General features: G+C 37.9%; 1 protein-coding gene across 9 annotated transcripts in view; it reads left to right on the top strand.

The window, feature by feature from the left end:
* Positions 1 to 27,903, top strand: part of TULP4 (TUB like protein 4) — a 177,072-nt gene that overhangs the window by 21,412 nt on the left and 127,757 nt on the right. For 5 of the 9 annotated variants that reach the window (XR_008748134.1, XM_055810781.1, XM_055810778.1 and 2 more), the window contains one exon: positions 23,525 to 25,811. Coding sequence is in view for 8 of the 9 variants with exons in the window: in XM_055810781.1 (XP_055666756.1) it covers positions 25,560 to 25,811 (252 nt within the window). In the remaining variant the exon portion in view is untranslated. Of the gene's footprint in view, positions 1 to 3,500; positions 3,594 to 15,068; positions 15,257 to 17,273; positions 20,188 to 23,524; positions 25,812 to 27,903 lie in introns of those variants that run through there. The other 4 variants (XM_055810785.1, XM_055810782.1, XM_055810780.1 and 1 more) reach the window with 4 other exon arrangements.

Genomic DNA, 27,903 nt, shown 5'->3' with positions numbered 1-27,903 from the left:
GGGCAGATGATTTGGTATTTAATAATATGGTTTTTAACAGTTGTGAATTTATGCAATCTCTTTTTGAACACTTGATAGCTGTAGCATCTGCGGCATCCTGTGACATAAGAATAATGGAAGTATAATTGTCAATTTTTAGTTAGGCTGTTGCCAGCTTAACAGTTACGATCCTCCACTCCTTTTGTTTTGCATGGTAAAAAATCCTGTTATTTTTAATTTGTGAAATTTGATACGAAACTTTTATAATTGAAGTTGAGTGCTTGAGGTGTACATATGGAATACCAGGCCTTTCTTACTGAGAAATATAAAAAAACTCTACATAAAATCTTCTCCATTTCAGTAATGTCCAGTTTGTTTACGCTTTGCATTTCTCTTAAAACAGAACCCGAGAACTGCTTATAGCCAGTTTTGCTCTTGGCAGTGTATCTTTTTGTGAAGACTGTGGTGTTCATCCCTGTATATGAATTGTGTCTGTAGAAACATGAGCATAAAAAGCTTGCTTTTGAAAAGTAATTGCCAAGTTTGTAATTGTTCATAAGAATGAAGAAAGTTTATATTGAGATTTTGTTGTGAAGTTTCTGTAGTTGAATAGCAGAGGACAGGTATTACGCTCATCTTTATCATATGTTTATCCAAAAGAAGATGTAAGGCATTCCTGAATAACGTGGAAGCAGAACAGTGTGTAAAGGAAATGGCTCTTTCCTACAGTCAATACCGGAACTTTCACTTCATCCGTAAAGAAACAGTGATATAAATCAAATGGGCTTGATTTGCCTTTCCAGACTTGGGTTACTCTGGAGACTGCTGAGGACGTTTCCAGTTTGGTATGGACTTATCCCTGGCATGGATTCCTCATCTTGAGTGGTAGGGTTTGTAGGCAGATCTTTAAAGATGTTTGATGCCTAAGGCAAAGGATCGTTTATGGGAATGTACATATATATATATGTATATATGTATGTATTTTTAATTTGTCAGAACAGAAAATGGGGCAGCAGCTCCTATTGTCTGGTAATTCTTTATGAATTTATTTAGGTGAAGCAATGAAAGTGGTTGAATTCTAGGAGAGAGATTTAAATAAATGTATTTGAATCTTAAAATGACATGGGAAGCTATGCAGTGAAAATCTGCTATCTTGCATGAATGACCAAGAGATAAAATTAAACCAGCTCATGTTACAGGTATGTGATTTGGAACCAAACCATTTGCAGTTTTTCTGAAGCGGAGATGAAGATGTGAAGGGGCGGGGGGGAGGTTAGGTTAGAGAGATGGGAGAAGGAATGTGGTTCTTTTGGAGATACCTCTAGTAAGCCCTATTATGAATTATAATAGACCAATATGAGCAATAGTTAGTCTCTCAACAACAAAAACTTCAGTGCACCAACAGGGTTATATTAAAAGCAAATGTATATCATAGGATTAAGTGATAAAGTCCTCTTCCTCTGAGTTACAGGTCTTACAGAGGTGGATTCCTTCCAGATTTTGACAGCCTGCTGAGGAGTCATTTGTTTTTCCTTTATACCAGTAGAATAACCCAAACATGTATGAAATCCAATATACGTTATTTCCCAGTATTGCTGAGAGAATTTTTGAATTGGAAAGTCTGTTCACTGGACCTGTAATAAGGTTGAGGAAAATATACTGTATAAAAAAGTGTAATTTGAGCTCAGTCCTAGTGCTAGGAGTAGGTCTGTACGGTATTAATCCCTCCCTTGTATTACCAGAAGCTTAAGTACTTTTTTTTTATTAATAAAGGAATTGGAAATTGCTTTTTCTTCCAAAGATTTAAATGAGAGACCACTGATTAGAGAATGATGATGTGGCTTGGGAGATGAGGAATAAGATTATATGGAAAATTTTTACAATACAGTTTCGTTTTCAGTACTGTATTGGTAGCTTTGCAATTGTTATTAATACAGAGAGCAGATGACCTGATTAGTGGTTGTTCTGGGCTAAAAGTGACTAGTAATGCTGAAAGATTTCATAGAAGATAGTGTCCTGTTTTCACGAGATGCAACAGTAAAGTCTTTTGTCACTGTCATAGGGAGTTTATATTCAAAAAGTTGGATAGTTACTTAATTCAGTCTTCCCCCTTTGGAGTTGTGTTTAAATACTTCTGGTGTGAGGAAGCTTCTAGTTGGTTTGGAGAGAAAATATTTGTGATTTAATTGTCTAGTGCTGTGGTGCCAGAATGAGCCCTTGGTGCTTTTAGAATAGCATTGCTCATTGAAACTCCAGAAATTCTGGGAAAGTTCCTTCATTTGGCTTTGAATCCGTGTGCTTCCTTGTCATCCAAAGATGAATGTGAAAACCAAGTGATGACCACCATTTGCTTTATGTTGGGCAGCGAATGAAAACTCTCCTAAAACAATCAAGTGACCTTTGTATGGTAAATGATACTATTTTTATAGTGTTTCCATGAGTACATCTGCTACTGGCTGTCCATTTTTGGTTAAAGAAGATATAATGGGATAGATGTGTTGTGAGGATTTGGATCATATTGATTCGCCTCCAGCTATGTTGTCACAGTTTTGTTAAATATTATGGCTGATGGCGAGTGTACATTTCTGATGTGCAACTGTGGGTTTGTTTTCACTTACCTTTACTTCTACTTTGATTTATTGGGTAGACTAAAAATGCATTGCTTTCTGAGCCTAACCATTGCTCAAGCACTTGGAATGACTTTTCTCCCTTGGAGTATCTTGAGAGGTTTGGGGTTTTGCCTTCTTCACAGGTAGGAGTAGTGTGGAAGCACTGAATGAAAGACCTTTAAATGCTTATGATGCTCAGTTCTGTTTGTATTTTGATTGCCTTAAATGACATTTTTGAGTGCACCTCCTCATGTGTGGGCTGATAACAATAGGCCTGAGGTGATGCAGGTTGAATGGTGAAAGTACTGGAGAACATACTAAAGAGTACATGGCTTCTTTCAGTTTGTCCTTGATTAGACTGGTGTTTTTAGGGGATGTGGTGTATTTTTTGAACTTTTTTTGTTGTTTGGTGTTTTGTTTGCTTTTGTTTTAATTTGTGGGGGGTTTTTTATTGGTTTTTTTTTTTTTTTTTTTTTTTTTTTAACAATGGTTAGGACAGTTTGTTCCAGTCTTTCTGGTTAAGGGTTGTGACCCTATTTCCAGGATGCTGCTATTGTTACTGTCTTTGCTTTCATTGAGATTTACAATTGCGCAGTTTTGTGGTATGCTAGGTGAGACTGTGTTTTGTTATTGCTTCCTTGTTCCCTCTACATCTTAATAGCACATGTAGTCAGGAAAGAAATCTTGGGGATTTTGTATTGTTTTAAAGCACCTCATTATGTTAACTGATCTAAAAATCTATCTGGAAAATTGCCCCAGCCTAAAAGTAAATAACAATTGCACGCAGACATACTTGGCTGCACAGCAAGATCTATTTTTAGAAAAGGGTTCTGTTCTGTTTTCACTTAATTTTGATGTTTTGGAGTTTTACCTTCATTAGAGAAATCTAATGAATTTTGGCATCTTTTCCAGTTCTTCCTAATAGATAAGTGTATGTATCCTCTGGATCAGATTTCAGAATCATCCGTGTAAGGGAAGCCCAGCTTATCCGTCAGATAACCTCAGGTATTTCAATAATTCCTAGTGTGTTCGAAGTTCTGCCTGTGCTTGTTTGGTGTTTACTCGAGTGGGGCCTTGGGGTTGGAAAGGTGAAATAGGCTGTAGGAGGTTGCTGCTATATAAATACAACATACTGAAACCCAGCTGCATTCCCATATAGATGAGTGTTCTGATAAAATGCTAGTTTTGTTTTTTAAATGAACCTGTGCCAGTCTAAGTTAAGTTACATTTGGTTTATATTTTTGCTGTGCATTAGTTGATTGCAGCAGCAGATGAGGATTTAGAATTCCTGTACTTCTCCCAGTTCTACCATGAGCTTCTGTATTGCCTTGAGATGCTTAATTGTCTTTTACTCAGCAGTAAAATGGGAATAATGCTGTTTTCCTACTTCCAGGATCACAGAAGCTAGAAGAGCACTTCTAGGATGCAGGATAAAAGGTTCAAAGTTCAGGGTCATGTTAGAAGAAATCATTAAGCAGTTGGAAATGAGTCAAATGTTCACTCAGCTGAAGACGATTAGGATAGGTAAAGGTTAAACTAAGAAAGTTGCAGAAGAAGATAGGACTGAAATAGGACAGGCTAAGCTGCAAATACTGTTATGTGACTCCTTATTTCTTTGTTTTCTTGTTGATTCTTGAGACTGTGAACTCTTGGCCTATCACTTGACATCTGTAAACCATCAGACACAGCAAAGTAATGATAGTGCATGCCTGGATGAGGTACCTGTGTAGGGCACGTGTTCAGACATACTCACTAAAGCAGTCTTGTAGCTGAAAGATTCCTCCACCTGTTTGTAGCAAATAGTGAATCACAGAAAGGTACCCACAGTGTTGCTAAATCAGAATACAGTGTGTTGGGAGTTTTGGGAGTTAGCAAATGACAAGTCCATATTGTTCATCCATTGGTAAGGATGTGTTTGTGACAGAAAGGCTGATGCAGCAGCTTAGTTCATTTTTTTTTTTTCTTTCTCTCCTGTGTAATAGAAAATACATCTGTAGAGTTTATCCATAGAGATGCTTTTTGGTCACATATTTTTGAGTGAGGTTGTGGGAGTTTTCATTTTCATAGTCCCTTAGCAGTGTCTGTGTTTACTGAAGCAGTATGAATAAAGCAGGGATGCTCTTTGTTGAAAAGTCTCATCCTACCTGTTTGGGATTGTTTCTGGAGAACAGACTGCTAATTCCTATAATCATTTTCTTTAATACCTAACTCAGCTATTATGCCCCAGATTTATGTTTGAACAGTGTAGTATGCAATATGCAAAATATAATTTATGCATTTCATAGATTTATTAAGGCGAGAATTAAGCATTACGGTTATGTAGCCTAAACTAATGCACAGCACTTTCTTAGTTGGGTGCTTAGGTTAAACTAAAACAGTGTTCTTTTCAGAGAAAGTAAGACTTTAATTTGTGATACAGGTACGAAGCTGGTTCTTTCATGTAGTCAACTGTTAATGGGCCTGTTCTTTTCTTGCATCTAGGTATAGGTAGAGACCTTGTGAAAAGTAGAATTGTACTTCAGGGCAAAGAGGCGAATATAAAATACCTTAGGTCACAGAGAAGAGTAAGAAAAGTGGAGAAGGTCCTTCCTTCTCATTTTGAGGCTTATCAGTGTTCTGGTGCAGATGTTTATTTGGAAATGTAACTGAACAAATGAAACATATCATAAAAATGCAAGGAACAAAATTTCATTCTTCCATAATTTTCTTCGATAGTTTCTCAGATTGTGGTGTGAGGCTTCCTGAGTGTCTCACCTTGAGCTGCTTACCACTCTTTGTGATGTGTCTTGTTGACCTACCTTTTTTCTTCCTATTTTTTGAGAGACTTATTCTCTGTCTTCAGAGGTATACTTGCCACCTCTGAGTAGCTGGGTAAATTCAGGGGTGTCTCAGGGATTTAAGTTCATCAAAAGACGGTAATGCTGTCACGTTTCTTGCCTTGTCCCTCTACCTTTCTGAGTTTTTCTTTCAGGACAAGCTCCTGTGGCTATGTGATTGATACTGTGCATAGTTCCTTAAAGTGAGACCGTTAAGGTTTTTGCTCTCCAGACTCTGGTGTTTGTTAGTGGCCTGTACCATAGTACTCAGATCTTCTCCCTCAGGCTTTTCTTGCAGGATGTTTCAAAGCCATCTGCTTTAAAGTACGAATAAGTGATAATAGGGAGGGAAAAGTTGTGGGAGATGCTGGTTTCCATACCAAATAAAACTCACAGAAGTACACAGATTGTTTGGCAGCATTAGGATATGTAGTGCACTTTGCAGCACGCTTGCTGTGAACTGACAGCCAAAGACCTTTGTTCACGGTTTTGGAAAATTTCAGGCCCAGAACTCTGGTCAAAACACTATTCAGACAAAAAACAGTATATAGCCACTGCCCTGAAAGCCATAATCTCCTTGTATTGAGGTTGTCAGACTTAATATAGAGATGTCCTGTACTTTGTACTGTTTGAAGGATCAAAGGCTTAAACATGATGCTTCAAATTGTGAGTTATTTGCCCTAGAACCCATTCACATGGAGTATCTTCTGCAGAATTTTTCTGGTATTTACAAACAAAGTGGGCAAAAGCTTAGGTTTTCCTAGAGTAGGTTTGTTTAGTCTGTATTTGATTCTTTTTTTCTTTTCTCTTTTTTTCTTTTCTTTTTTTGTAGTCTAAATTCTGAATTCCTTACTGATGAGTCTAATTATAAACAAGACATTCTCTCATGCTGGTGATAAGTCTAAATCTGCCTTGGGACAATGACTGCTTTCTTAGCATGATGTCAGTAGAAAGCCTGAAAATGCTGCCACACAGCAGCTTGCTTTCTCAGCTAGAAAAAAATGTTTATTGTCAGTACCTTGTTAGATCCTTATTATCGTAGAAATTGATTGTATATAGTACAGTCGTAGCATCCTTCAGTCAGATGCCCTGGCTCTTTGTGGTTATACCTGCAATCAGCAGGGTATCATTGTGTGTTCATAGCTTGAGCATATGAAGATGTATTTCGCTGAACCTAGGCCTTGCTCAGCCGGAAAGGTTGCTTCCTGCTTTCCACTGCTTGTTTTTGGTGGATATTTGTGTCATGCAGAAACAAAAATGAAACAAAGGTGTTGGTATTATGCACAGGTTTTGGGTTGAGACAGGCATATTGGTTGTCAAAGAGGTATTTTTTTTGTGTCCTGTCCTGTTCCCCCAGCCCCAGTCATGGTATATGATTACAGTAATAACCAAAAATGTGGCTGGAAAGAATCTAGCATGTTCTCTTTCCTCTCAGAAGTTTGCAGTCTGTGGTTTTTTTTTTAAGGCAAACACCTACTGTATACTTCTATCGGTTGGGTCTTTATGGGCATAATATGAAAGGAATCGCTGCCATCCTAATTTTTTCATCAGCATTTTAACTCTGTTTTGCTTAATTGTACATTGTTTTTCTAATAACATGCTTCTATCTCCCTGTGTGAACTTTATATCTAATTTATTGAGACAGGATTGTCTTGCGTGGTGGATTTTGCGAACATGTAATTTCTGATGTTAAATAATTCAAGATTTCATTGGTGTGCTAATAAAAAAATGCTTCAATAACTTCTGGGTTTGCTTTCAAAAATTTTTTTTTAGTGTAAAAGTGTCTTACAAATGCTGTTGCTAGACTGAAGGACCGATTCTCCCACCCCTCTCCCCCAAACCCTATATCCCTGCTAAGCTAATTAAACATCCCTTGTGCTGGTTGGCAGATGACACTCTACAGTGTGCATGTGCAGGCTGTTGGCCCGTTTACTTGATCCAGGAAATTGATACCATGCCTGAAGTCTGATTTGGGCCTTTTGCCCAAGAGCTTTAGCATCATGGCTTCAAAATAAAGCTGCGTGAATTCCACATGTTAATCTAATGCTCTTTTATCCCGTGAACTACCTGCCTGTTCTCAGTATGACCTTAATTCACCCCGTTTTCCCAAAAGGAAACTTTCTCCTTGTGTCTCTGCTTTCCTCTTAAGAGGGATTCCCTCCAGCTCTGTCATTAGCCGCAGGAGGGGGATTAATGTTTGTTGTGACCTGATGGCTCAGCTGGAAGGTAGCATATCAGTCACTGGTCAGGTTCAAGCCAGCTTCTAAAGGTTGACCTGCTGCTGCCATATGACACTGCAGGGTTTTGCAAATAACCATGACAGTTTTTCTTCCCATGTGTGCTTACATAGCTGGCTTTGAATGGGGGAGAAGAAGAAATACTGATTTCTGCATAGCTCCTCTGTTATGAACCTGACATACACAGTGTTCGTGCCATATTCAAACACCTGAAATCTTGTGTATGTTGAGATTTGATGTATGAAGACTATCTTTTCCTGAAGTTTTAAAGAAATAAAACTAGTAAGTCTAAAGGGCTGTAGTAGACAAAATGTGTGAAGTCTGGCTGTGGCAGTTTGATATGTGACAGTTTTCTCCTGCTGTACTTGGTAGAGGCTATCACCAGTCCACTGCTGAAGGATTAGAAGAGAACGTGTGCCTGTGCCTCATGCAATTTATTAGAATTTGGCTTTTTAGCTTGGTCTTATCTTCATTGTCAGCTTTTAAACTGAGATTCAGGACCTTCTTGTGTGGTGGTGGAAGTGCAGATATAGGTCCGTAATGGAGGAGGAGCCTTTCTGACAATACCATAGTGAAAAGTCTTCTTTTACTACAATATGTTAAAGAGCATTTACAGGGCAGCTAAAAATGGATATGAAAAGATACTGAGTTTAAGTGGAACTTTTTGTCTGTCTGTTGTAGCAAATGTAGCCTTTAGCATAAATTGTCAAATTTAAATAACCTAGCTTTGCTAATGTCTGAGTATATATTGCTTAAATATTTTTTGCTGAAGTTTTAAAAGTACATCATATCACTGAGATGAGGAAAATTGCTGGGTAAATAATTGGATTCAGTTTGCTGAAGGGGCAGATCAGCTTGCAATAGATTTTCTTCAGTAGGCATAGATGGAAAGGTGTGTGCTTATTTCACTATAGTTTATGCCAAATAATTTTTTTTCAAGGAGAAATTGAAAAGGATTGTTTTCCACTTAAAAACTGTAATAAAAATGAAATGTGATGTTGAGATCGGCTATTTCTAGTGATGTAGTGATATAATTTCAGAAAGTCATCTCAGTTCACTAGCTAAAGATAATGCTTCCTTTTATTTAAAAAAAAAAATTAAAACCATCACTAATAGAGGCATATGAATCCAGAACATCTAGTGTAGTTGTATCTTATTAGTAACATTCTCTAAATCTTATAAAACATGGATTTGTGTAAATGGAATTCTAGTTTCCTTTGAAGCTAACTTGATACTTGTGGGTTTGGAAGATAATCCTAAAATGTAATCCTTTAAAATATTGCAACTTATTTTTGCTATCCGCAGCAACATTGGTGACATTAGATTTGACGGTTGGCAGTGGTAACTTCTTCTAGGCTGGGTCTTGGAACACTTCAGAGTAGGTACTCGCCAGTGTTGCATATGTATATACCGTGTGTCAGTGGTGCATATGTGACAATTTGCAGAACATCTGGTCCAGAAAAAGAGAAGGACCATTTATTGTTCTTTAACATCAAATATGAAAATCATCAATCTGAATATATATCTGGTTAAAGAATGTAATTGCTTAAATGTGAATGTATTATATAGCATTAAAGTTAGAAAAATGAAATATCAAATAGGAGGTATAAGCTATGTTTAATTGCAGATTAACATCAGTTTAAGGTTACTATCTAGTAACAGGCTGTCTTTCAGAAAAGAAGTAGAAATGCAAAATTGAATTAAAATTGTGTATTTAAATCAAGTTTCTTTGGTTGATGATTGAAATGGTAACTATTCTTGGTTACTGTAAATCATTTTGAATTAACCTGGCCTGACTATCCATTTGCAGTGAACTGCAGGAAAAGTGGTTTGACACAAAATGTGTTTCACCTAATGTTGACAGATATGTTCAAATAACAAAAAAAACCCAAATAACAAAAAGAGCAAAAAGCAGAATGTTGGTTATGGCTTTTCCTGTGGATCCAAAATGTAAGTTTTTTGAAGCAAAGTGGAAATAAACAGGAAGACATCAGATGAGCCACACTCAGTGGCGATAGGATCATTGCACAGACTGGACACCGGTAATGGCAAATTCTTGCTTCTTGTTTCGATGCTGTCTTTCTCTTAAGTATTAAGGAGGATGCTCCAGCTCCATCCCATGGGGAGGTTCCATGGTGCAGCTGAGCTGGTCTAACATCTTGCTGTTTGTGAAATGTTTCCCAGCACTTAGGTCTTGTGGGTCCTGCCTGCTCCTTTGTGTCACCTCTTGACACTCATCATTTGACCCCTCAGTGAATTGGTCCAGCTCCATAAGGCCACAGAATACGCCTCACTTTTTTAGTATTTATTTTCTGATTTTTTAAGAAACTGGGTCTGCACAAGGAGATGTCAGACAGGCACCCAGCAGTGAACAGAGGGATGAGGGCACAACAGGTCTAGGAAGACAAATTGGAGTGGGTCGTAGCGGTAGCAGAGGTTAAGAAATCTTTCTGTGGCATAGGCTGCTTTGAACAGTTTGCTTGTCTTGCAGGCCTGTACCTTTAGTTTCCTGATCTGTTGCAACAGGAATCATACTTACATTACAGCATTGCTGAAAAGACTTTTGAGATGTGTGCTTTCAAGGTGTTGTAAGTGGTGAGAAAGATCTTATAGAAGCAATCCTGCCTTACTGTATACTCAAGGTACTGGTACTTTTGCCATAAAACTTCATTTCTCAGGAGATGTGATGTCATAAAGCTGTTGGATTACCATTGATGATGGTAATTCTGCCAGTCACATTATCAGCTCTTCTGTTGAAGAATGACGAAGCTCTCTTATTATTAATGATTTTGTGGGAAGAGCAAGGCTAGCTGTTTGAGTCATTGAAGGTTGCTATGAGAAACCAGTAGGGTTTCCGTAGGGCATACCAATGTAATTATAGAAGCTTCTTTTGAAAATGTATAAGCTGTCAATTACTTCTAGCTCTACGTCAGAGCGAATAAAACAATAACAGATGTTGAACAGAGTGGATGAACTATGTGTATCCTGATTTTCTTTGCAACTACATGTGGCCTTCCAGAAGATAGACTTGGGTTTGCTTGTAGTCTGTTAGATCTCTGGCTGATCTGGGTGCAGTTCTGAGAAGCAGCGATAAAGGGCATTTACTTTCAATCTGTAGCAGTTGCTTTGTACTTCGGCTTTTGGCTCTTGTAAGGAGAGCAACAGATTCAAGAATCACAGAATATGTTGCATGGGGGAATGTTATGGAACTGCTAAGTGCCTTGCTATGCTCTGCTTGAAATTTTTGATAATTAAAATGTTTGAAGCATTGAGAGGGAATAATCCTGCAGTATCTGTAAGGCTCCACATAAGAAACAAACACAGTTTTGTTGTAGAACTTCCCAGTGTATGTACTCCCCATCCCAGCGGGAGTCTTGACTGCCCAGCAGAAGATGCTCTCTGTAATCGGATCCGTGCAGCTCTGCATTGCTGTGGTACATCTGTCTAGAATCTAGCAGTGTCTTGCTTTATTTTACTGTTCATATTGCTCTCTGTGAGATGGATTTCTTCATCTGAAATTAAAATTTGTAAACATGCAAGTACAAACTAAAGCTTGTGAATTACATTGATAAAAAGCCCCATTATTGGTTTCAGTCAACTGAAATACCAATTTAACATAGTTTTGGGATGTGAGCTTTAGCTTCTCAAGCTTTTTAATCAACATAAGATATGAGGTGATAGTTTTAGCTCTCCAGCCTTATTTGCTTACATTGGTTACAAGGATTCAGAAAGTACTTTGCTTCAGATGCTAATTGTAGTTAAGCAGCTAAAAAGAAATCTGTTATTTTATTGATATTTTGCCCTTGGGGTGGGGGAATCCATGAATCTTGTTAATCCTGTGTCCTACTTCCTTGATATCTAGCAGAAATAACAGCAGAAAAAAAATTAATTTATGCAAGATAATTAAATGGACCAGATAGGCATCACAGACAGTTCATGGCTGTATTGGAATACCAAGGGTAGAATCTCTGTCTCTACATGGATGGAAATGGGAAAGAAGTTTTAGAGAGCTCCTGGGCCTAATTCTATACTTCGATCATTCTTGAGAGCGAGCCAAGAAAAGTTGGTTTTATTAGCGGGCCCCTTAACCCTTTGGGGTGTACTTGCTTAAGGACTTGGTGTCCAGCAAGGATGGACAGGAAAGGATGGAATTTGTTTTATGTTTTTTGTGGCTATCCATCAGCAAAATGTTGTTTACTCCCATTCTTAGTGATAGATTTTGGATGGACTGTTGTAGGAGTGACACTGTGAGGAGTATTTGGAAGATATAACTGACACACTGCAAATCTGTCAGGTGCATTAATTTGTAAAATTATTCCTATATGATAATAATCTTTGGGGGTTTGGCTTTTTCAAGATTATTGTGGAACATTTATCCATTCACTGTCCATGTTATAGCTATTTTAAAGATATATTTCATGTTTGGAACAGTGTCTGCTACTTCCATGTGCTCTCTGATGGCTTTGCAGTTTTATTAATGCACTGAAATGCTCATCTTGGGAACATTATGGATTGATTACTTATCCTTCTTCCAGATAATCCCAACAGCCTTTCCATATCCTACTTTGACCAGTGGTACAAGCATTACACAGCCCTTACACAAGAGAAATACGTTACAATATGGACACGAGGAGAAATAGCATTGGTAGTAATATGGCTGTTGCTGTGATGGTCTACAGTTATAAACAAGACAGGATATTTATTTGTAATTAGAAATACTAGAAAAAAATAGGCTGATTTCAGGCGAACATACAATCTTTGTGTTATATGCAAAGTATAACATTTTTCTTTTTTTTTTTGTTTCATATCTTACATCATTTTAATCAAACAGTCCAATGCAGATTTGGTAGGTTGACAATCCAGTGAAGTCAGCATCTGTATCAGGTATTATTTGAGGTCTTAGAACCACTAACTACCATTTCCTATATTTAATTTAGGTTTTTCATTCTTTCAATACTTAGTAATAGAATTTTTGTATTCTGACAGTGTAATTTCTGTTTGTTCATCAGCTGTCTTTGTTTCATGCTGTCATTCAATAGCACAGTAAGTGAAAACTAAAACATCATTTTAGTTAGTGGGGTAGAATTTTCTTAAAATATCATTCTTGAGTTAATTTCAGAAGCTTTGTATCAGCTTTATGAAATACTGTATGTTTTACCTTTTTGTCTAAGTCATGTTTTGTGCATCTGTCTACTACAGATCAAATGTAATGGCTCTTTCAAGCAGATGCTGAAGTGTTGATTTCATCGCAATCTAGCTAGTATAGATAACAAGAAAGCATACAGTTTTCTTCTGGTAACCTGTTATTCTGTGGTTTGTGTATAAATACACAGTTAATGAGAAATTATTGAGGTGTCATGACAGCATTAGGTGTTGAAATAGTATACTATCTTCTGTTCCTTAAATCTATGAAGAAACTGGAATGTACTGATCCTCTTAAGCTATAGAATTGAAATCCTAAAAAGATTAAAAAGTTTTCATGTAATTTATTTTAATAGACTTTGTAAGCTCAAGGGGACCACTGACACTGAAAGATTATGATGTTACCTTGCCAAGCTGCTTACCACAAAAAGCAGCAGAATTTTCCTTGAGCAGTTTGCAAGCAGACTTTTTCAATACAGAAGAGGAACCTGTAGTACAGATGTTGAGTTTTATAGAGGGAACAATCAGAGTGGATTGTGTTGGTTGGTTTTTTTCCCTCTTGATTGTTCTGCTGTTTTACCCCGTCACATAGACATACAGAAGTAGCAGTTAGTATAGTAAATACAAGGGTTTTAGACAGCTGTAGAGATACTTTGTGAAGTACTTCATAAAAAAATTATTGTACTAAACCAAGTTTGTCTAAATATATAGTAATTCTAGGCATAGAAGGAAAGAAGCGACTGTATGTAAGATAGCTTTAAAATTTTAGGTCAAAATTAAATTACGTATGAAATGACCTCAGATTGGTTTTATCTTACTATTATTATTACGTTTGGCTAGAATCTGCAAACATGACGGAATCCTAAGGAATTTACAGTCATGTTAAAAAAAAAAGGCGGGGGGGAAGGGCAACCTGGCAACCTTTGCATGAGCCGGAGTATGGCCTATATTTGTCAGATTTAGCAGAAGCAGCCTGCTAAGTAGCACATCATCTACTAAATCCAATCATATTACTTCAATGATATTACTTTACTAAATCCAGATTTTTCAAAATGAAGTAGAAAATGTGTGAAGCTGACATTGTTCAGTTGAGTCAATCTTTTCTCTGGCTGTCTTGAAAAGTTTGCTATCTTCAGATGAAGATCCTTGTGCTCCTTGGGAAAGGTAGTAAGGTGAAGCTTGGCAATGGGAAAGAAGAAAATCCAAACAAATAATGCCAGTGAGGGTTTTTTCCACATGTTTAGTTGTGGGTAGCTTTTGCTTTGTGTGTATGTGAATGCATCACACAGTCTGTGTGAATATTTATCTAAAAGGCATAGATTTAACTGCAATAATTAATCTTCCTTTTTGATTTTAATGCTTTGTAGATGCTGAATCTGAGCTTTACCAAACACAAATCTTGTAACCATAGGTTAGGTAAAAATGCATTTAAGGAGGCATTGAGAGTTTTTTGTTAAGGAAAAGAAATAACTGGGTCCAAGAAGTTTGATAGTTACTGCATTTATATAGCTTCCTGGGGAAAAAATGAAATAGAATTAATTACAGAACTAGCTTGGAAGTAGTGAGAATATTACGTTAAAAACCCCACAAATCTGCATTTGTTTACTTTCTTGGTGAAACCTGAATATTCAATGGAGGAGCATTTTCATAACTTCATAGAGATTATAGTTAGAAGCAGGCACTATCTGGTAATTGTACAGTGTTAAAAGAATTACATGAAGTCTGGCTATCTTGGGATGTTACCATGTTAAAAAATAGATATACCAATACAGTATAAAATTAATTATATATTAAAAATTATACTTTTGAAAGGCTTGCTCTTGGCCGATTGACAAAGCTGAATAGGAAGAATCGGCATTTCAACTGTTTTTTAGGTAATTACAGAAATGAATTTTATAAACAAAATTTGAGCCGTGGCTTTTTTACATTCATAGCATTAAAGTGAAATGTTCGGAATTCCTACTTAAAATAATTCATGTGGCCCCTTGAATATACTTCTCTAGAGTTTCTGAGAATCTTTTTCTGGTCATTCATTTTAATCTGTGATCATTTTAAGAAATACTTTTGTATCATATTTAAGAAAATAGAAGACAGTCCTTGGTAGCTCTCCTTCCAGTGAATACCTCTGTAATCAGCAATTTTTACCTATTATGGGCCTCTTAATATAAAGGTTGTTGTGTCACAGTCGTGCAAGAAGAATGATAGAGGTGTTTGCGACTACAGCATGCTGCTGTTTCTTATCCTCACTTCAGAATTTTATCTGCCTATATCTTTCATATGTCTAGCAGGAGCATCTGGCCAGGATGGAGAGAATTATAATTGTGAAGACTTTTACAAAGTAAAACTACTTGGACACAGGATTGCTTTGCTGATTTACCTAGGTGCAGATCTGCCTTTCAGCTTGTCCACCAGAACATGACTCTGCGTAGAGGACCACTGCTTCTTGCTGGCCTCCTTGCTTCTGTCTGTACAGGTGACCAGTCAACACTTGGCATATTAATGCAGACAGAGCAGCTCAAAAACATCGTTTACCTAACTGGGCACATGCGTGTGCAGCTAATCTCATGTCCTCTGAGTCTTGCTAGTGAAACAACTTGCTTCTGTATGGAAGTCTTGGCTTTGCTGTAAGCATTTATTTAAAGCTCCCGGCTTTTAGAAAGGCCTCTTCAGTGACTCTCGCTTGTCAAGGTTGCCTCTCTAAGTAACCACTCTTTGAGTCTGTCTGTATTCATGGTATTATGTGCCTCTCTTAACCCAGAGACCTTGGCACAACCTTCCAGAGCCTTGAGGAAAAAACATGGAACTTGAAGCAGAAGGGGACAGGTATGGGGAAGTGATGAAGCTCTGTTCCTTAGCTTTGCATCTCTTTTTTTGGTGAGGGCAAGGGTATCCCTCCTCCGCATCTAGACCTCTAAGCAGTGGTTGTGGGGTGGCTATGAGTCCTCCAAACACAGACCGAAACCTTCCGTTATGGCACATTTGAGGGACAGTCAGGACTAGATTTGAGCTCTTGATCCCAAAGGCAAAGACTGAGAAACTCGAGCTTTTTGAAAACTGCAACTCTTGTCTTTTTGCATTCAAATAAATAAATGAATAAGTATATTCAACTCATTGAAGGTCTCCTGTGTGAGAAGTGCCTTGCTTCACAGCTCTAGCTGAGCAGCCTGTGGTGAGCAGAGGGCTGCACAGTGGGAAGCTCATACCCACAATCCACTTCACACCTGTGATGCTGCCTGCAGACATCGCCAGGAGCTCCCTCTCTGTAGGCTGACGCAGCATCCTTCCGCGCCGCAACACGCTGCGCTTGGAGTGCTTTGCAGCGATTATCAGATTTCTGACTGAAGTATGTCTTGCTGCCCAACAGAAATAATTCTTGTTTATGAGGATCTTCTGAATTTTAAAAACTGGTAGCCTCTATTATTTTCTCCCTTCGTGTCTCCCCCTCCTTTTTTAAATTTTATTTTTTTGTTCCCAGTGTTTCAGTGCATGTGTCACATACAAAGGTGTGTTGGAATTTTGGGGGAGAATATAAAAACTTTAATGAATGATCATAAGAAAGTATTCAAAGAGCCTGTGGGCAGATATTGGAGATAATTAGGAACTAGCTGTAACTGCTGCAGGCTCAAGGGATGTTTGCAGGCTGCAGAACGTTCCTACGGGAAGGAAATTGCTCTGTAATTACAGACAAGGTCAGTGCAGTCAGTTCAGTGGAAAAGAGATGGTGAGAGCTGGGGCTCCCTCCCTGGAAGATCCTTGAATGTCATTAACGAGACACAGTTGTTACCACTTTTTAAGTGTCCCCTCAAGTGTACATTGTATAAGCATTTGCTGTGCTGTGAGGGTTGCGGCCCTTCCTTGAGAGAGAAGATTGACACTCATAAGTGAAGGGAATTTCTTGGTCACCCTTCATATTTCTTCTAATCTGTGAAGATTTTGAAAGCATGTTTCAGTGGTGTAAATCTCCATGTTTAAACAACTAATACATGCTATTTGTGCAGTTTTCTTTTCTGAAACAGGTCTTTCAACATCTGTCTGAAGCATTTCAGCCCATTTCAATTTATTTGGCAATGAGACATGATTTCATTGCTGATGAGTAGCTTTGGCTCCAGGACGTTGTGGTAGTGGTAGCCATCTTAAATTCATCCTCAAGAGACAAACTTTGCTTCCCTCCCTTCTGAGGGCAAACACATGACTTCAGAAATACTTGTGTGCCCAGAGTTTGTCATCAGAAGCCTTCAAGTGGCAACACCAGTTGCAAGTACTTCTCCCTTCTGTTTCTCATTTGTGTTGAACAGCTCCATCTTTTCCATTTTGCCAGTGCACCTGAATGTGGGACTGCGCTGGGATGTGTCCGGGATTGATTCGGTTTAAAAAAGAGAAAAGCTTTTGAGCGCAGTTCAAACTGATTCAAACCAAGGCTGCTGTGGTGTCATACCTGCCACTGCCTTGCTTACATTGGCAATAGTGCTGCTGCACATACAGGGTGAGTTCACTGAGGGAAGCTCCCTTAAAATCAAGAGCAGTTTTTGGAGGGTAGGTTTTTGGTTATATCAGCCTTCTGAACTGCACACTTGGAAGACTGCTGGTGCTTCTGTTAGAAGAAGCTGGAGAGCTATGGCTTGTCACAAGGGAAGCTGAGAGTGCCGCTGAATAACAAACCAGATTTGTATTCGTTAAGCTGTTGTGAATCTTAATTTCTGGAATTTTTGATTGGATCATTTCTCTGGTGTAGTTCAGAGTGTAGCGCCTTGAATGCATCCTGGCATCCTGGCTTAAGTGAGGGGCATGATCTGCCATGCGAGAGGTTGAGAAAGAAACGATCAGAGCTGTGGGAACAGCAGTATCTTCCCTTTGTTTTGCAGCTGAATGCTTTGTGTTGTGAATTCTAACCTTCCATTATTTTTCTGGTTTTCTTCCCGCTATGTAAGCATAACAGATCTAGCATTATTTGACTCAGAGATTTCCCATGAGTGTTTCTGACCAGTAACTGATCAAAGGGACTTGCAGCAGTTCTTTTACAAGTGGATATAATATTTAGTCACCTAAAGTATATAGTTGCTAAAATAAGTATTTAAAAAACCAAACCAAAACCAGACAAAAAAACACACCTAAGTTAGATGTTCTCCTTCCTCCATGTTTTGGTAGGTTCTGTTTATCTCAAATATCCTTAGTTTTGAGGCTGAGTCTGTTCTGTAGTGCTTTTATCTTTTCTGACTTATTTTCCCTGCAGAAGTGTTTACCTCACTTCCTCCATAGGCAAGGTTTTTAACAATTTACTGTATTTCATGTCTTCAGGCCTCCATCATTTGGAGACTGTGTATAAATTTGGCAACTCACAATTAATAGCTTCTAATAGTTTGCTTAGCTGTACCACCCTTGGTGTTTTTCTTGAAAATATGTTTCCTGAAGGCTTGTTAAAACTTGTTTCTTTCTTGCTCTTCCTAACTGTATGTTTTTAATTTAACTCCCATTTAATCTGATGGTGTAGTATCAAGCATTGAAAGTGGAATATATATAATAGTTCTAAAAATACAGATAATTCCCTTGTTTTTCATACATGAAAAAAGATCTTGCAGTTTAAAAAACATACACAACATACATATATTGCTTTCTCCCCTATTTACAAGAACCCAGGGGGGTCATTCAGCACATCAGAAATGCCAACTGGCTGCTACAATTTTTTTTTTTTTTCACTTCTCTGAGTGTGTGGTTTGATGGAGTAGATGGTTATAAGTTTGTCAGAGTTTTGCGTTGAGATAAATTTTGTCAATATTCACAATGAATGTCTGCTGAACAGCCACTAATACAAGCTTTACTTTTGTCAGTCTGCCAACACACACATTTTTCTGTCAGTTTTATTTGCTTAGTTATATATAGGTGCATGTAACTCACATTACAGTGTCTGTATTAATGGACTGGTAGTTAGTATCACAGTGCCTGGTATTATACCTTTGCTACATACCTGTTTCTGTGTAGCTATTCTTCAGTTACCAATCTTTTACATCTCTTGAGTAGTGTGGCTGACTGCCTTGCCCAGGCCATGCAGCTGTCCCCACATAGGGGAACAGCTTCTAGAATTACCCAAGGACAAACATTGTGGAGAGAAAACCATTTAAGAACAAACAGTACAAAAATCAAGCATCTTCTTTTTTTTTTTTTTTTTTTTTTTTCTTCTCCATGCTTCTTTCATTTTTCTAGGGGTGAAGAACATTTTTACAACCACTAGTTAGCTTATTGGTATTTGTTTAGAGTCATGTCCTCCAAATTAGTTTTTTGTTGTTGTGCAATACAAAAGAACGGTGTTAACCTCCATGACTTATACCACAACTGAAGGTGAATAAAGTGAAAATAATTAGAAGAGATGAGTGAAAGAAGAGGAAAACGCGTACTTACTCAAGTCAAAACTACATTTTCTCCCTATGGAGCTGGCCCTTTTTTAATGGAAAAAAAAATCCTTTCACTTCCAAACCAGTTATCTTTTCTTGTATGTACTTTAGCCTTTTAGGAATTGAGTAGTTAATTTTGTCAAATCATTTTCTTTCCTTTTGGATGGGATTATTTAATAATTTATGTTACTTCATAAGTTGGACTAGATAAATAACAAAATATATCATCTTGCCAGCTTCTAGGCCTGTAGTATTTATCCTGTAATACAGTGACTGTGTTACAGAATGTGCCAGTTCTGCAGAATAGTGTTCAGCGGTAACCTTGAAGGTTACTCCCACAGTCACCATTTAATAGCTGGTGGGATCACCTGCCATCAGCTTGTGTAGAACCAGTTGTGGTTTGATCCTTCAGAACAAAATGCAAATTTGTGGTCTCACGTTTTTTTAAAGCAGCTTGCTTTAAAAAGCAGCTTGCTTTAAAAAAAAGCAGCTTTGGGTACGGGTGGTGGGTTTTTTTGGTTTTTTTTTTTCCTTCTTAGAGTGTAAAAGGAGGGAATACTGCATTTTCCTTTGACCTGTTGCAAGTTTGACAGGGAGGAAATCTGGTTAAGCTGAAAAATCCTGAAATTTGGTAGCCTGACTTTTCAAAGACTCGGTAGCTTACATTTCTTTCCATAAGATGTTTGGGCAGTCAGAATCCTCAAAACACAGTCTCTGAGTCTTTATTTGTTTTGTTGAAGATAATTTAAAAATAATGGATACTCACCTGAATTTTCCTTCTCTGCTTTCCTTACTCTCCCTGTCTCCTTTTATCCTCACCTTCAGATGCTCTGCTCTGAGCCTTGAGGAGTGGGGTTTTGAATAAACATAAAATGCTGAAGAGCTTGCTGCAGCATTGGTACACTTGGCTGTGCATGACTTCTTTCTGTCAACAGAAGAGACAGCTCAATGAAAGATGCATGAGAACAAGCAAATATTTTTCTGATTGTCCAACTGTGGCTTAACACTTACACTTTATGTAAGTTAATGGAAACAGTTAGGAGAGAAAAATGATGAGTTAAATATTGACACTAAAATATGAGAGCCACTGTTAATAAGCTCATTTTTAAAAATTAATACCTGAACTTATTTCTATAATGTGAAAACAGAACTTGTTGGTGGTTTTGAATTTGAGAAGGGCTATGCTTTCAAAGCAAGATCAAATACTTGTGGATCTTGCTTTCCTGTGTCTGGGGTCTAGTATGTTTTTGTCTCTTTAGGTATCTGTACTTAAGAAACATTTTACATCGCTGGGCATAGACTCAAAACAATATTAGAAGATGAGTTCAAGTAGCATCTCCCTTTGTTAAAGGGAAAATCCAGAGCAAAAATATTTTCAGCTACGCTTTGAGAGTGAAAGTAGGTAACTGCAGTTTGTTGATACTTAAGTGTCCCAGTAGTGCTAGAAATAATTCACCAGCAAAAATAAGTATTTTTTCAGAATCCAGTGTACTTCTATGATTAGCCCTTGCCCTGCTCTGAAAGAAAAGGTGCATAAAGTTTGATTATAGAAAAATCTGCAGGTAGAAATTTAGTTTGGATGAGTTTCATCTGGAAGGCCAAGTCCTCTTTATGTGGGGAGCACAAATGGAATTCAGACTAGTGATAAGATCATGCAAGTAACACCTAGCTCTTCTATAATGCTCTTCATCCTAGGCTCATATACATGCTTTACAATAGAGGTAGTAGCCATTACCCTGGTGTTTTCTGGTGGGGGAAAAAGGCAAAAAATTTGGTTTAAACATGTGAAAAAGAGCAGACTTGGGGGACTGCTGTAATAGCAGAAGAAGGGAAAGTGTCTAAATTAGTTACTGATTTTCTTGAGGGAAGACTAGCATCCGAGTCTTTTGATTAGGTTATTTCTTAGGAAATACCGAGTGGGTGGAAATGAAGGGAAGGCGAATGGAAGGAATTAAATCTTAATATATAATATATGTAATCTTAATTCAGCCTATCTTTTGAGTGCTTGACACTACAGTCTTAAAAGTATTTTTTTATCTTGTCTGCTGAATCAAAGTACAACATAAAGGAAATGTTGACCCTCAGTGATTTAAAGGTAAAATGTTCTTGTAGGGTATATTGTATTGAGAGAGAGTTGTTTGAATAATGACTGGCTTTATTCCTTTTGTGGTTATTATAGATTTTCATCTCACCCTGTCCAGCATTCCTAATGCAATTAGGACATTTTTAAGAGGAAAGGCCTTTGGTTTGTCTAATCTTGACAGTGATGGTAAATGGGACTTAAGTGAGAGAAGGTTGTTGGCCAAGTTACAGAAGAGTCCTTTTCTCAAACTTTTTATTCACTGCATATAAAATTAACGACAGAAATTGCAAACAGATTTTGTGCAAAGCCACTGAATCTGTAGTTGTCTGTGTTTTAAAATCCACTTAAAAAGTCATGGTACTTGCACAGTTCAAACAATTCTCTTCAGCGCTTACCTCATGCTGCTCTTAACTGATGTTTCGGAGGTTTTCAGTTTTCTCAGTACACCAGGTTTTTTTGTTTCTCTGTAGGATGAGTAAAGGCTTTCAACATAATACACATGCCGCTAATATAAAATGCCAACTCTTGAATGCAGGTGTTTGTTAGGAAGACCCCAGTGGGTATGGAAAAAAAACAAAACTTGACAGGATCAAGTTTGCTTATGGGATAAGCACAGAAATTCTTCTTCAAACCATTGTGTTCTGAAAGTTTTTCTAAATTTTCCTTTATATAAACTTTCTTTGGACTGTAATTGAGAAGCACCATAAATCTGGAAAGTCTAGGTGACATTTCTCACATCCTATGATGAAAAAAATTGGTAGCAGCCATTATTTTTAAATCTTTAGTTAGTTGTAATGCTGAAAATTTCTGGTAGTGACTCACCAAACCTCATGGGCAGTGTTCTTGATAAGTGTTCTAGTCAAACAGTTTTGTAAATTACTTAATGACTTTGCCTTTATATCCATAAATTTGTTTTCTTATAGTTTTACTCTTTTTAAAAAAATATTATTGGTTGCATCTATGCTAGACTGAAAAAAGTGGTTAATTACTCAAAATGTGAGGTTAGTACAGTGCCATATGTAATATAAGACAACACCATTTTTCAGCTGTGATGAATGTAATGAATCCAATTCTTAATTTAAATGAGTTCTTTTTAGCAGTAACTGTATAGCTGCAATAACTCTGCATATGTGTGTGCACTTCAGATACAACTTCTGGAATATCCTGGACAGCCTTTTGCTTGGTCTCTCTTCTACTCTGTTTATGCTCTTCTGTATATAACTGACTTTGGGGAATTTTTTCTCCCTTTTTCAAATGGAGATTTTGAGTAGTCTTTAAAATTCATCTGTATTGATTCAGACTTCTAAGCTTTAATTTTGGAGTACCTTAGATCTCTTTAAACCAGTAATTTAAACCCTGGAGGAATCTTTTCAGTCTCCTTTGAGAGTGGTAAGTTTAGTACTGTACTTTCATGTTTGGAGCATCTTTCATAGGAGGAGAGTCTGAGAGAGCTGGGGCTGTTCAGCCTGGAGAAGAAAAGGCTCAGGGAGATCTTTCTGACATGTATAAATACTTGATGGGAAGGAATGAAGATGAGCGGGGCAGGCTCTTTACAGTAGTGTCTAGTGACAGGACCAGAGGCAACAGGCACAAACTGAAACACAGGTGGTTTCCTCTGAACATCAGGAAACACTTTTTCACTGTGAGGATGACCAAGCCTTGGCACAGGTTGCAGAGAGATGGTGGAGTCTCCATTCTTGGAGATACGCAAAAACTGCCTGGATACAGTCCTGGACAACTGGCTGTAGGTGACCCTGCTTGAGCGGGGTGCTTGGACCAGGGAACGTTCAGAGGTCCCTTCCAACCTCAGCCATTCTGTGATTCTGTTTGCGTGCCTCTGGTTCTAACTCTTGTGTCAGCTCTGTCACTGAGACCCTTCCCTGCTGTCACTAAGAGTTGTAGAATCTTTGTTTAAGAGTTTGCTCCAGTGACTATGGCCAAAAGAAAATTCTGTGGTTTTCCCCCCTAATGTATCTTCCTGGATACATTTCATTAGTTACACATGTCAACTGTGAAGAGTTTTGGGAACTTGGGAAGTGAAAAAGATTTTATAGTTTGTATTTGTGTATCAGATACGTATGTGTGTGTCTGAGTATTGCATACTTAATATAGATATTTTATAGAAGTTCAATGTAAAATCCTTAATCATAATGCTTTCATAATGCTTTGATTACTGTTAACAATATTCCTTGTATCTTCAAGTTGCGTTTTGGCTTAGTTTATTCACGTTTTTTTTTTCTTTTTGTGTGTGTGTATGTGCTTTGTGTTGCAGAGTTGGAAGAATCCAGGGATTTCAAGCTTTGAATGACAGGCGTCTTACAAGATTACCACAGCTAAACTGAAAATGCAGATGCAGCTCTGAGTACCAGATTGAGTGAGCTGGTGTGTGCACTCCGTGTACATGAAGACACACATGTTTTTGTCATCACATAGACTTACTCTTGCATATTCCTAAGAGCTTTGCAATTGATGAAAATTAATTTGAGGACCAGATGGAGCACCTTTACAGCAAAAGAATCAGTACCCCATGGAAAGACACCTGCCAGTAATGTTCAACTTTCCACATGGTCTTCACGGGTGAAAAAAGTTAGCAAGAAGAGGAAGAAAAAACACTCTGCAGAGAAAAAGCCTGGCAAATACCTCTACAATCTCAGTCAGTAGCTGTGAGGGAAACAGAAGAACACGGAGGGTAGAGGAAACTGATTGTGTTATTGCAGAGGAATAATGTATGGTCATTGGCACGTTTTACTTTGGGCTCCATAGATTGTGAATGGACTAATTGTGACCATATGTTGAGTAATGATGACTGGAAGTGAATAAGTTGAGGAACTATGGGACAAGTCTGGGCATTGAACTGAGCAAACCTCGTTGTCCTTCTTGAGTTAACCAGGTCATCAAACTTGCATATTCTTTCTCCCTCTCCTTTTTCCTCTTTTCACTTAGTGTGGTATAAATATGAATTAATTGAGCTCATAAATGTTATTCAAATAAAACAATTGGAATACTTCATATGTTTCCTTCTTGTACAGCTGCAAATGTTGTGTCTGGAACTATGAATCTGTGCTGTAGACAAGCATCAAGAAGGAAAGATCCAATCAAACAAGCAAGGAAAATACCTAGAGAAATAGCGAACCCAGGAAGTCAGATTTTTAATGCTGCTTCTCTTTCTTTTTTAGATGATTATATTTCTTCCTTCCTTGAATTTTAGAAGATTTTGAAAGAGTGCTTACTTGATGTGCTTTAATTCTGGCATTTGTTTTTTACAGTAGGATGAAAAGTCTGTGATTCCTTGTAGCAGAAAAAAGGGAAAAGTAAAGGAAAAACAGCTTGACATTTTAGCCTGTTTCAGAGGAGAGAGAACTTCATGGTTCACCTGAGGCAAACTTATCTGCTTTGAAAGCTAAAAGCTTTAGAGCATTTTTGATTCTGCTATAAATGAAGAGGGGGTTTCTTTTTCATTCGTGTGTGGCAGCAAAAAGTGGGAAAGCAGGCAAGATAGCGTGATAAACAGTTCAGGCTGTGTTGGGTCTCTGGTGGAAAAAAAGTGCTGCAATGAAAATTGGATTGGCTTTGGATTGCAAAAACTTGTGAGTCCAACGAGCAGTTCAGTACCAAGAGGGATTTCCCAGCTGGCCTGGCACACCAGTGCCTGCACAAGTTTGGGTCTGTTGTTTCGCACGGTTTGTGTGCCTTTTTTTCCCTTTATGCAATCTCTTTCAGCTTTAGCAGCAGAAATACATCAAATGGAAAAGATATGCCAGAGGGCAGCTTGGAAAAGATGAATGTCATATATGTACATATATATGTATGTACGTGTGTTTAAATTTCTGCAACTGAACTTTTGAAGAAAATCTGACTGGAGGAAATCTTAAAAGCCTTAAGTTACTTGAAACCTACACATTTGCAACTCTTTGTCTCTGGAATTGCATTACGCTAAACTGGAATCTCAGGCTGTATAAAGATTATATCAAGTTGAGCAAAAAGATGACTTAACCATTTCTTGAGCGCCTCTTACGAAGTAGCTGTTTCTCCAAAGGATAAGTGCACCCTCACTCTACAGACTCAAAAACAAAAATGAACCTGAATTTTTTTTTAAGTGTTACTTTTTCTTAGCCAACTGCCATCATCTTTTATAGAGGAATTTTTCACTATGCATTTGGTGGATATTTATAAACACTGACCCCATCCTCCTCCCTTTCAATGATCTATCCCAGGTCAGTCTTATCAATTAAAAAAAAAAATTGATTTAAATTTTGTGCACTAGACATATTACTTTCTTATGTCAAAAAATAAAATATTTAAAAAGCATGTATGCAGCAGTGGAACATGGGCCTGTTCTTTGCAGCGATTCCAACATCCTCTGCCTCTCCTGGAAAGGGAGAGTCCCCAAAAGTGAGAAGGAGAAACCGGTATGCAGGAGGCGGTACTATGAGGAAGGCTGGTTGGCAACAGGCAATGGCAGAGGAGTTGTAGGCGTCACTTTTACTTCCAGCCATTGCAGGAGGGACCGGAACACCCCTCAGAGAATCAACTTCAATTTGAGGGGCCACAACAGTGAGGTAAGCAAAACATGTGTTACACTTTAAAGGAAACAATAGCAGTCTGTTTGGTTTTTTGTTGTGGTTTTTTTTTTAATATTTCTGCTTGAAATTTGACAGGGTGGTATGAAGGAGGCTCAAGACTAACCCAAATGTGATTGGGAACTGCTGGAGTCTTTCTAGTAAATTAAAAGTGTGGAGGCTGATGGTGGGGAGGTGCACTGGAAATGGGTCTGTTTTTTGTTTGCCCTATTTTCTCTTTCATTCTTCGTGCCTTCCAGTTTTCAGGCAAATTCAATAAATGCATGCTAAGGGAGTTAAGAGTTGTGATAGTTGACCACTTTTACACAGGATTAACATCTGGCTTGGAAGACTAATGAAAAGGCAGGGGAGTGGGAGAGGAGCTCATTTGAAGTCTGCCACTTTTTCAGAAGCTGCAAACTGGAATGGCCTGTGGGAGGGCATAGTTGTCATCTCTAGAAAAACTTTCAGTTTTGTTAGAAGAACAGGCAATTGGGACTTGTCAGAAAAATGTTAAGATGCCCTGCAGTAAAATGCTGTAACTTCAGAGTGCAAGGCAATGTCGTGACTACAGTGATGCAAAAACTTTTCCATTCATTTTTTTTGAAAGAGATAATTCTGTTGCTAAAAGCTGCTATTTCAGCTGTGCTTTATCATCTTCCTGGCATGTATTTCTTTCTCTGCATAATGGTTCATGGAAAGTGCAGATGATGCCCAGTAGCACACAGAGTGTCTTGGACAAGTGCGAGGACTTTGTTTCTGCTTTTTGGTTAGGCTTTGTTTGGATGTGCTCTTTGAAGAGAATCTGTCCAAATCAAAGCTTTGCTTTTAGGTTAATGGGTGGAATGACATTGTATGTACTGAAATTAAAACCAAAGATACAAAGTGGTTTTTCTTCTTTGTGCGGTTTACTGGTTGGATTGTAATAAATGTTGCCCTTGTGGCATAAGCGGCACCAAGGATTTAGAGGTGGGTAGATTGGTTCCAGTGTAACATTAATAACAATGCTCTTTTTAAGGGAAAAAAGAAGAAGTAGGGCATAAATATTTAGTCTTAAATAATTGCTTCCACACGCTTTGTCTATATGCAGGTGCATGGTTGTATTCTAAAGTATGTAGACTTTTATATTTATAGATGAGAGACAGATTCACATACATATATTTCTGTCAGGTTCATTCAGAAAAGAACAGCCACCCTTTCCCAAAGGGAAGAATGATGTTTGAGTCCAGCATTTTGTTTTGAACCTTCTCTAGCTGTCACTATAATTTTCAATTGCAAATTGCATTTTGTGTTTGAAGTGTGTGATACAATGATTGCTTTTCATTTCTCCATATTTTCTTCTCTAACTTTTCTGTGAACCTGGGCACCTATTTATATCTTTTTGCATAGTATGTGTCTTGGAAACAATGGAGGAAGTGCTGTTTATGGCAATGTGAAGTCTTGTTGCAGGACGTGGAAATGCAAGACTAGGTTTAAGAATGTGGCAGTTAAGTGGAGAAGATGCTGATGTGCATACTGCCCTTTGGTTTTGGCGGGTTTTGCTTTGTTTACTTGGTTGGCCATTAGATTTTCTTTCTTGGTCACCTCATCCTTGCTGTGTGGATTGAGCTGTGGTGTTGGCACATCCTTTCACCTAACAGTGATTGGCACGAGAGAAACTTGCCAAATGAAAGGAAAATGTTCTGTATGATTTTTTTTTTTTTAATTTGGGTGCTTAAAATGTGCTGGGTCAAGCTTGTCATTAATAAAGGGTTGTGTTTCTGTAAATAATCTTCCTGACAGCAGGAATTGTATGAATGACCAGAACAGAGACTGTCAAATAATTTCTCTACATGCTACTACAAAACTGGTATGGTGGGGTTGTACTGCAGGAAGAAAAGTGGCACAATTACCTTTCTGTCATGAGTCTGTGGCTGCTATCAGATTTTCCTGCTGGCATTTTTTTTTGAGCATCCGTGCAGATAAAAGTTCATCCTTACAAGATGCTATGTTATACAACGTGCTTCACCAGGCTTACTGAATCCTTTTGTAGGAGAATCCTACTGATTTTGGTAGGAATGAAACTGTAATACAGGATTTGTTAGTTGTGAAA

Source organism: Falco peregrinus, chromosome 7 (assembly GCF_023634155.1).
Source record: "Falco peregrinus isolate bFalPer1 chromosome 7, bFalPer1.pri, whole genome shotgun sequence".
NCBI classification, from domain to species: Eukaryota; Metazoa; Chordata; class Aves; order Falconiformes; family Falconidae; genus Falco; species Falco peregrinus.
Note: the sequence above shows the minus strand (reverse complement) of the source record. Positions and strands in the feature narration are given on the sequence as shown.